This window comes from Carex rostrata, chromosome 12 (assembly GCF_964058835.1).
Source record: "Carex rostrata chromosome 12, lpCarRost1.2, whole genome shotgun sequence".
Classification (NCBI taxonomy): Eukaryota; Viridiplantae; Streptophyta; class Magnoliopsida; order Poales; family Cyperaceae; genus Carex; species Carex rostrata.
In genome coordinates, this window is record NC_135929.1 from 7446427 (window position 1) to 7457092 (window position 10666).

Below are 10666 nucleotides of genomic sequence, written 5' to 3' on the forward strand. Positions count from 1 at the left end.
GACCAAAATTTTCACATGCAGATGACAATCTAAATATATTAGTTTCGTTTGATTTTTCTACTTTTCTTGCCCCTCTTGGAAAAAAAATAGTAATTTAGAGAAAAGAGGATCAATAGAGAGAGTAAAGATCAATTCTTAGAACACACAACTCCGATGCAAATTCATGAAATAAATTTTAATCAGAAGCAAATATTTGATAATTCCGTTTCCAAATTCTGTTTTTCTTTTATTTATTTTTTATTTTTTTTGAGGTGGAGTCGGGGATTGTAAAGTTTGATTCGCCGTGTCCTTCCGTGTCCTGCCCTGCTCTGCCCGTCACTATTTGTTAAGTTTAATATCCTACTGCCTCTTGGACTCTAATTTATTTTTTATTAATATAATTTGTATGGGAAAAAAACTTATATCCTATATTTAAATATTTTTGTTAAAATAATAAGACGAGATTTATGTAAAAAACGTAGAAACACACACACACACACACATTAGTAAACATGTCATTTTAAACGAGATCTATGTAAATATTATTTTCAACGGAAAAAAAACGTAGAAATATATATACATTAATTACTAAACATGCCATCTTTAAACGAGATCTATGTAAATATAATTTTTAGTTAATTAATACATGTCAACACAAACATTGATAAACATTGATGCTAGCTAGTTTTAATTTAACATGTTATGTCAGGATAATGAGATAAATTATATATTTTTATGGGAAATTTTTTGATGTGCCCATCCAAACTTTCAAAATAGCCGAATTGAATACATTTTAATCTCTTTTTCTAATTTTTAGAATGATAAAAGTAAATAAGACTAATTAGTATCAAATAAAAAATTGATGACGTTGAACAAATTAAATGATGCTTCTGAAATAAGGACCAAAGTAGCGCAATTGAGCAATATTTTCAAGACATTACTTTTTAAAGACAGTAAAAAATGAAATATTATTTTTCAAATTTTATCTGTAATATTGGATTGAGGTGCACAATCAGACCGGTTATTAAAAAATCCCGTGCTGCATTTAAGCTCTGTAAATAGTCTCTACAATAATATAAATTCAATATTATAGATATCAGATTGTATACCATCTTCTCCCAATTTATAACAGCACTAAAAATGGACATTGCCAATTTATGTCTTTACGGTCTACAGTTTATTCATTTTCTGATCAGGCAAGTATTTTTCTTCCTATTTTTATTCAAACATTTTTTAAAAATAGCAATAATATCTAATATAAACCGCTTAATTTCGAAGAAGTAACATATATATTTTATATATATATCATACAATCTAAATTAATAAGAGCAAAAAAGTAGGAAAATATATATAAGGATAATATTGGCCAATCAAAAAAGCATAACAGATTATTGTATTTTAGTTTGGAAGACAAAAATAAGTGTTATTAAATAAATAAGATTCATATAAATGCATCTACAGGTTCATATAAATACATCTAGAGACTTGCACCAAAACGAAAACTGCCTCGATGTATCCTTTGTGGCTTCTTTCTCTCGTCTTCCACCTGGTCCTCGGCACTATTCCTTGCTCGGCGCGCCAGGTCATCAACATCAATTCGTCTACCCTCCTCCAATTTTCAAGTCTAGTATGGGACCCAACCACGAAGCACTTTGTTGCCGGATCTGCCATGAGCCCCACTGTTTATGCCATTCCTGATGAAGGCACGGTCAAGTGCCTCCTTTCAGAACCTTCTTCCAATAGCAGCGGTGTCTCAGCTGTCACTGCTCTCGCTATTGATCATATACGTCTCCGTCTGATTGTTGCTTTCTCAAATCCTTCAACTGTCTCTGCTTATGATTTGAAATCATATAGGAGAATTTATGCAGTGCCATTGCCAGAGTTGGATAGTGCTCCTAGTGGGGTCGCGGTAGATTTGGAGAGTGGGGAGGTGTTCGTTAGTAGCGCAAGTAGAGAAGTTGTATTGAAGGTGGGGCCCCAAGGAGATAGCAAGAAAGTAATTTCATATTTTAAAATTTCTGATGATAAGGGACTCGGTGGGATCGTGTATCTTAGCCATGGATACATCCTTGTTCTACAGGTATGGAATATACTATATATATAGAGAGAGAGAGAGAGTTTGTCACAAATTAATGTTTGTCAAAATTAAAATTTACCAATCCAATAGGGTGCACCACAATATTGGTAATCACTTTGATTTACTTGAATCTCTCATGAGAATTTGAATTTATATTTCTCCCTAGTATTTTCGATGATATATATTAATTATTCTTTATTTTAATTTTTTTTAAGTTATTGGTTAACCACACATCACAGCCCCACCTATATATAGTGCTATTCGCCTTTTTAGATAATTTTGCAAAATTTGAGTTCTTGCAAATTTTGATTGTCAAAGAAGTTACCAAATGCAGAAAAAAAAAAAAAAAAAACATGATTTCCATGTAAGTTAGAATTTCATCTCGTATCGCCCCTATCTAGTTGGATGGACAAAATGAATTGCCAAGATTTATTTTTTCTTGAAAAAATGGATACGGTGCAAATGAGCACTATTTTTTTTTCTTTCTTATACTTGTAGCCAAAACAATAGTAAATTAAAATAATCAACACACAAATTCCAATTTTTTTATATATATATATTTTCCCCTTACAGACAACAACAGGAAAGATCTTGAAAGTGGATACGATAGACGGCACAATGAAAGAGGTATTATCAAGAGATAGCTCAATGCCGCTGGCACCACCCAGCCACGCCATTGCATTGCAAACTGAGAAATCAGTAGTTGTTGCTACAAATCAGAGTCTTCTCATAATAGAAAGTGATGACAATAGCTGGACACGAGGGGTTGCTATCCAAAACAAGATGAAGATGGAGGAGGGGGAAATGGTTGTAGCAGTAGCAATGCGAGAAGGAGAGAATGTCTCTGTGTTGGTGAACTCACAGAAGGGGTACAAGATAGAGGAGGCGGTTTGGAAAGAGTCTAATAAGGAATATGTTTATGTTTTGTGGTGCTTTATCTTAGGCAGCATTTTAGCTGCTTCACTTTTCCTTTGGTTAGTGTGGGGACTCTACGGAGATAAAATACAATCTAATACTCCATATGGTCACGTCTATTGGGACGTGAATTGGCGAAAAATTTATTATTGGTTTCAGAAAAAGTGATAGTGACATATAGCTAGTGTTTTTCTATTGGTTTAGGGTTTGTGTATCATTATATGTTTTATATTTATTAGTATTTTTATCAATGATTTTTTATATATGTATGTGAAGTGGTTTTGTGTTATTAATTGTGTATGATATTTTTTGGTAAATCACACCCGAACACTTCTTCTGTTTTAATTGTGTATGACTTTTTCATATAGAAATTCCATGATAAATTAGCTTCTGTCAGAGTTTGTTTATTGTGGATATATAATTATAACACTATTAATTGTAATTAACTTAATTAATTTGCTGGCACATGTAACTGTAATTATGGACGTGGGTGAATATTCGGTTGGAAATTAAACTCAATCGGATTGTGGAAAATTAATCACAAGTATTATTATGGTCTCTTAATATAGGTTTACATTTTTATGTGCAAAAACTCAAAAAACTTGACTGAAATAAAAATATTATTTTCTGAATTATTAAATCATGTGTAGTTCTAGTAAGTCACAAGTATTTATTTTGCTAACTATTTTTTTAAGTACGTAAATCCATGTTGCATTTAGTTCTTAAGACAATTGTTGATGGTATTAATTAACTGTTAGCAAAACGCAGGGAAAGAAAAATAAGTCTAACTAAATTGTGTTGATCTAATTTCTTTAATTAACAGATCTCCAGTGGGTGCATTAATTACTTAGTGAAGCTCAAGTAATTATCTATGTACCACTCCTAGATATAAACCTGGACTAAATTGTTGAGTCCGTGGAGAATCCACGGAACCAATGTGTGTGACAGATGGGACATAAGATGATTTCCTCTAATCTCTCAAAAATATTAAAAAAATTATATTAATAGATAATATTTACTTCATAAAATGTAGAGGAGTACACATGTGTACGATACAGGTAGGGTGGAAACATTTTTATATCCATACGCACTAAGAATGATATTATCCATACCATACCTTACTCTTACTCATTAAAATTTGATCTTACTTTAGTCTATTCTTACCCATTAAAATTATTGGGTAACGAAACGGTAGCGGATGAATAACGAATAATGCGACTATAATAATTAGATCATATTTTATACTTACGGTTTTCATTTTTTTCTCACACCTTTTGTATCTAAGAAATAATGAAAACATGATAAAAACATGTATAATGATTAATTATGATAAAATTATGAAACAACTTTTCTATCTATGATATTACAAAAATATAATAGAAACATGTATCTCGGATAATTAATGGTGATGAAATTATTAAGAATATATTGCTCGATCAATTGTGAATCTAGCTAATAAAATTAAGTATTTTTTTATGTTGATTTTCTCTAATGTCTTAATTTTTTTTCTATGTTGATACTCTAATGTCTAATTAATTATTATATTAATATATTATATTCTATTTATAAAATGTTTTATTTTTATGTTTGACAAGAATATTATACACTCTGTTATTGGGATATTTTTTTTCTACTAAGTTTAAAAGATGAGTTCAAGTCTTCAAGATTGTTATTATATAGTTATGCTTTCAAACTTGATATATTTTATACTCACGGTTTTTATTTTCTCTCACAACTTTTGTATCTAATAAATATTATAAACATGATATAAGCATGTATTTCGAATGATCAATGATGTAAAATTACGAAACACCTTTTTTATTTATGATATTACAAAAATATAATAAAAACATATATCTTGCATGATTAATGGTGATGAAATTATTAAGAATGTGTTGTTAGATCAATTGTGAATCTAGCCAACCAAATTAAGTAGGGGGAATTTCATGTATACCCCTCAAAAACTTCAAAATTACGTATTTCCTTCTCTAAATTTTGAAATTACATATTTCTCTCTCTAAATTTCAAAAACTCACAAATTTACCCATTTTATTGTCTTTTATATTAAAAAACATTCTAACTTTATAAAATACTCATTTTACCCTTTTATTAAAAGCATAAAATGCCCATTTTACTCAAATTTGAATCTAAAGGGTTCCTCTGTCCGAACTGCTTTAAGATCCGTACTTGCTAGATTAGCACGAATCTTGAAGTGAACACGCACATATATTAAAACAACGTGCACAGATTTAATGTGTTGCGCATGCATCGGGATTGCTTTTAAGATTTGTGCGTGCTAGATCAGCACAGATCTTGAAGCGAACATGTACATATATGGAAGCGATGCATGCGGATCGTACGGTAGAGAAATCTTTTAGATTCAAATTTGAGTCCGATAGAGCTTTTTATGTTTTTAATAAAGGGCAAAATGGGTATTTTATAAATTTAGAATGAGTTTTAATATAAAAAAATAATAAAATAGGTAAATTTGTGAGTTTTAGAATGAAGTTTTTGAGGGGTATACATGAAATTCCCCCAATTAAGTATTTGCTCCTTTTTATTGTCTTCTTCAATTTTGCATAGTCTTTTATTGTGTGTTTTTTTAATGTATGTTAAGTTATTCTGTTTATGATCCTTTATAATAGATGGCACTTGGTCAATTATTGTCTTCTTTTAGTACAAGTTTTTTTTTTTTTTTGAAGAAGAAACCTAGAGGTCTAGCCTCTATATTTCATTGATCAAGACACAAGGAGTGTCATTTTTACATAAGAAAAGAAAGAAAAATAAGAAAAGAACTAAAAAAACAAAAGATTCAAGCAAGCTACAAAAATAAATTTTGGTTAGTAAGACATAAACAGAACATAAATGAAGCCATATTTTTATTTTTGAACATCTTGTGTTGCCTTTGCTTCTTCCTTGTCTGGTCTTCTTTGCTTACTCTCCTGTATCAGACAGGAACCATCCTCTTAATTCTTCCATTACCTCCATCGTCAGTATGTGCGGTGTTTTCCTTTTAGTACAAGTTCGTTGGCAATAAAATAAAGTTGCCTAGCTATGTTTTTTTAATATACAATTTTACCAGTTTTACTAAAGAAAGAGAAGGTGCTTCGTTTATTGAGTGGTCCGAACGCTTTATTGGTCAATTTAAATTGTATAAAAATTCAATAAAATTTAAAATAGTTAAAAAGAGATAAAAGAAAATATGTTAAATTTGTATAAAGATATTAGACATTTTAATATTTTGATAAAAAAAATGATTTTTTTTTCTAAAGTTTCGATGGGTACTATTTTTTTTTCCTTAATTAATATCCTACTACCTCTTGGACTCTAATTTTATTTATTTTTATTAATATAATTTGTATGCAATTTTTTTTTACTATCCGATTTTTAACTCTTTTTTTTGTTAAAACATTTGATAATTCGATTCTTACTTTTGAAATACATACATATAATAATTTAATTTGACTGAATTTATGGAATAGAACACTTGGAATACATGCAAAAGTAAGAAGCCATACAGCTCTCCTCGTGATAGAGTTTAGATTCGGACCATCTGAACTGGTGTCAATCCAGCCAGAGGTACATAGCACAGAATGCCTTTAATATTCGTGTCAATCAAAGATTTGACGGTCCCAGATCTAAACTCACAAATTGAGTTACTTTAGGCGATAGGAATTCCAGCATAAACATATATCGAGTTAGGCTGGGGTGCTATGGATAGCATAGTGGCCTCTATGCTACGGCTCAATATTCGAGTTTTCAAAATCCAAACGGTCGATCCGAACCGTTCATCTTATTCTCCATATTAATATCTGCTTGGAGACCAATTTTTACATTTTTCTGAATTTTTTTACTATTTATTAAGTATTTTACAAAATTGTTGATCCAACGGTGGCTGTACAAAACAGTAAAACCGTTGGATTAGCGATTTTCAAAGTGGCTTAATAAATAGTAAAAAAAATTCAGAAAATTATAAAATTTGGTTTCCAAGCAGATATTAATATGGAGAATAAGATGAACGGTTCGGATCGACCGTTTGGATTTTGAAAACTCAAATATTGAGCCGTAGCATAGAGGCCACTATGCTATCCATAGCACCCCAGCCTAACTCAACATATATCATGTCAATGCCAAAAGTGTACTGTTTGTCAAAAGAAAAGAGTTCTTGAACAAATACTGGGCCGGGCCGGGCCGGGCTTCCGAATTTACCCATAAAATTGATCCATCCACATGCTTTAGTTAGTCGAAACAGGGATCATTTTGTTCCATTTGAATCAAAAAAAGAACTTTTTTTCCTTTTTTATGAAGAAATAAGCATGCGTTAATAATATGCAGAGAGAGACTGTCATGTCAGATATCTAGTAATGCTCAGCTTTTTTTAAAACCTTTTTAAAAGAGGAAAACGCTTAATTATACCTGGAATGTTCTACTTTGGAATTAAATGAACATTAGTGTCTAAACATTTTTATCCTTCTTTTGCCAACCATGTTCTTCTCATCAATTGCTTGTCTTTACTTAGAATATGTATTTTATCTTCTGTTGTTGATTGAACTGCTATTTAAATGAAATAAAGTTTATATGAAGGATGTGTTTTTTTTAAATATTCAAATACATGTATTAAATCAAGGCAATACTGAAGATGTGTTCATATACATTTCATATATCAAAGCAGGTCTAGTAGCGTAAGAATTTAGACCTGATATTAAAATGGTTACAAAACATGTTTAGTAATTAAAGTATTGCTACATAAATATCAAATCAATATTATTATTATATATAAAAAGTAGCTGTCTATTTCATCGCTTAATTAATGTGATGTTATTCCTACAGAAATACTATATTAGGTTATTCTTACTAAAGATATATGTACATAATTTAACTCTTAAAATCCATGTTTTATGAATATGTCTGTGCACCTGATCATCACTTTAAGTGTTTTTGATCGGTAAAATTTATTGAATTGGTTTTAAATAATAAATTTAAACTATTTAAACCAATCTATTTCATGAGCGTGTCTTCTCTCCTCAATTTGAATCTTCGATGCAAATTTGCTAATTCAAGTCAATGAACTTTATTCAAACGGTCAGATTCCCTTTTTCTTTTCTTTTGAGTATCCAATTTGCATCAATATTGTTTTCTCAAAAAGAATGTGATCGATATTGCATTCAAAAATTTCACACGCCTTCAAAGTTTGATAAAAACTGTTGGAGAAATTTGAAAAAAAAAATTTGGTTATTTTAACCCTCCAACATATTAAAATAACGGTTATGCCAGGGTAGCAGCGGAAAAATTATTAATATAATCATTTTATTTCTGCTGAATTGATTTTAAGGTCTAATTTGTCCTCTCTCTTTTTGTCATTTTAGCACCATTACACTCATCCAAAATTCAACCAAAATCATTTTTTTCAAGTAAAGTAAGCTCTCAACCTATTTCAATATCCATGTATTCCAATTTAAATTTCTTAATTCTCATACCATTAATTGTTGGAGAATATTTTTTGGAGACATTTGTTTATCTTTTAAATGGTGGTAATTTGAAATTTCTAGTAATAGATGACGGGACGTACAGAGATATCTTCGATCCGTATTGCTTTCATTAGTCAATTTTAAATTCGAAATCTACGTTTGTCATCTCCTCATTTTGATCAGTAATTAATCGATCCGGGAATATTAAATCCAAATCACCCTGCGAATCCATTAATTACCAGGAGCTAGCTAGGCAGGCCTTACACTCGGTAACCCTGCAATAAGTATTATAATTGTAATAGTAATCACAATAATCCTCCTGCCTGAAGCAAATCCATAGAACAATAATGCCTGATTACATGAAAGAGTCAGAGCAAGAAGAATGCGACAACGTATTTATGCATTTGTATAAATAAAAAGTGAGATTTATATATATATGGAGGGGAGTTTTATATTAAAATTGTCATAGTTCTCCTCCTGAAGCAATTAATGCCGTACAAGATTACATGAAAGACTCAGAGCAAGAAGAATGCAACAACGAATTTATGTATTTGTATAAATAAAAAGAGATTTATATATAAGTTCTTGGTACTGGAAATCCCAAATATGGAGGGTTTTATATTAATATTGTAAATTGTACACAATTAATTAATAGTTTTATAATGATTTGTGCCAAAAAAGTTAGTGTTGACCTAAGTAATTATGTTGGTTGAAATAAATAATTGTGATCGGTACACTCTGCAACACCTGTGACCTAGCTATGTGAGTGTTAATCTACAACACACGCAGAATTGTCAAATGGTAAAAATTAGTTAAAGCTATTTTTTTTCTTGTTTGTTCTCCTGTTTCTCAATTTATGATGTATAATCAAATTTAAGTAAACTAATGTATAAGTATCAATCCTAAACTTGTAGAGTATCATCATCATTTAACAAGTGCTGATCAAATTTAAAAAATTACTAATCATTTATTAACTTCTGACTAGATCCAAAATTTTCTTCTAGAGTAAAGAGAAAAGAAGTACTGAACGATCCATGGGCGGATCATAGTGGAAGCTGGGGGTGCTAAGCCACCCCAAGATTTTCAAAATTTACTACCAAGTATATAGAAACTCTTATTGATTTTTTTTCTTTTATATATATTAGCACCCCTGTAATAATTTAACAAATTTAAAGGGACTTGAATGTAAACTTCAAAAGTCAAAATCACGGATTGGGCTTCCATGCCTATTTGGGTGCTTTGATTTATGTGTGTGCACAGTGAAAAAGAAAAATAAATTTTTCCAAAAAAGATACTAGAGGGTTAAGGTGGATATGCACCGGATAAAAGCATTCACACCATGTTTGGTTGTGGCCTAAATGGTGGAATAAGGAGTTTAGGCCTCGTTATTCCACCAAACATGCCTTAAATGAGCCGGCCTAAGATGGCATAAGCCGATGTTTAGGCCGGCCTAAATTAAGCCACCTCACATGGTGGTTTAATTTTTATTCCACCTCGTGGCCTAACTTGAATGATTATAATAATATTTTATTTGTATATAATTAGTATATTATTGTTAATAATTATTATTAGTATATAATTATATAATTAATATCTTATATTGTTAATATATTAAATAATTATTATAATAATATTATATAATTAATATCCTTTTATTAATAAATAATTATATAATTATTATGTTATATTGTTAATATATTAAATAATTATTATAATAATATTATAATATATTCATATTATATAATTAGTATCTTATTATTAATAATAATTATTAATATATAATTAATACCCTATATTGTTAATATATTAAATAATTATTATAATAATATAATAATATATTAATATTATATAATTAATATTTTCTTATTCATAATTATTATTAATATGTAATTATATAATTAATATGTTATACTGTTAATATATTAAATAATTATTATAATAATATTATATAATTAGTATCTTATTATTAATAATAATTATTGATATATAATTAATTAATATCAAGGAATAACACTAAGAACAAGGGATGCTAAGATATGAATGGTCAAGCAAAGATGCTACTGCAAACTTGTCTACGGAGACCAACAATAAATAATAAAATAGTGACTGATCTAATGAAAATGAAAAAAAGGCCCAACTGGAGATAAGCACTAAACTTCAATGAGACAAAGCATTAGAACGTGTCAGTACAATAACAGATCAAGAAAATCTTTGCCAAGGCTAACAT

At 29.5% G+C, this 10666-nt stretch overlaps 1 protein-coding gene across 1 annotated transcript; it reads left to right on the forward strand.

Annotated features, from left to right (window-relative positions):
• Positions 1-1489: 1489 nt before the first annotated feature.
• Positions 1490-3139, forward strand: LOC144563574 (uncharacterized). Its single transcript, XM_078313066.1, has 2 exons — positions 1490-2059; positions 2630-3139. The coding sequence occupies exons 1-2, from the start codon at positions 1490-1492 to the stop codon at positions 3137-3139; spliced, it is 1080 nt and encodes a 359-aa protein (XP_078169192.1).
• Positions 3140-10666: the final 7527 nt, after the last annotated feature.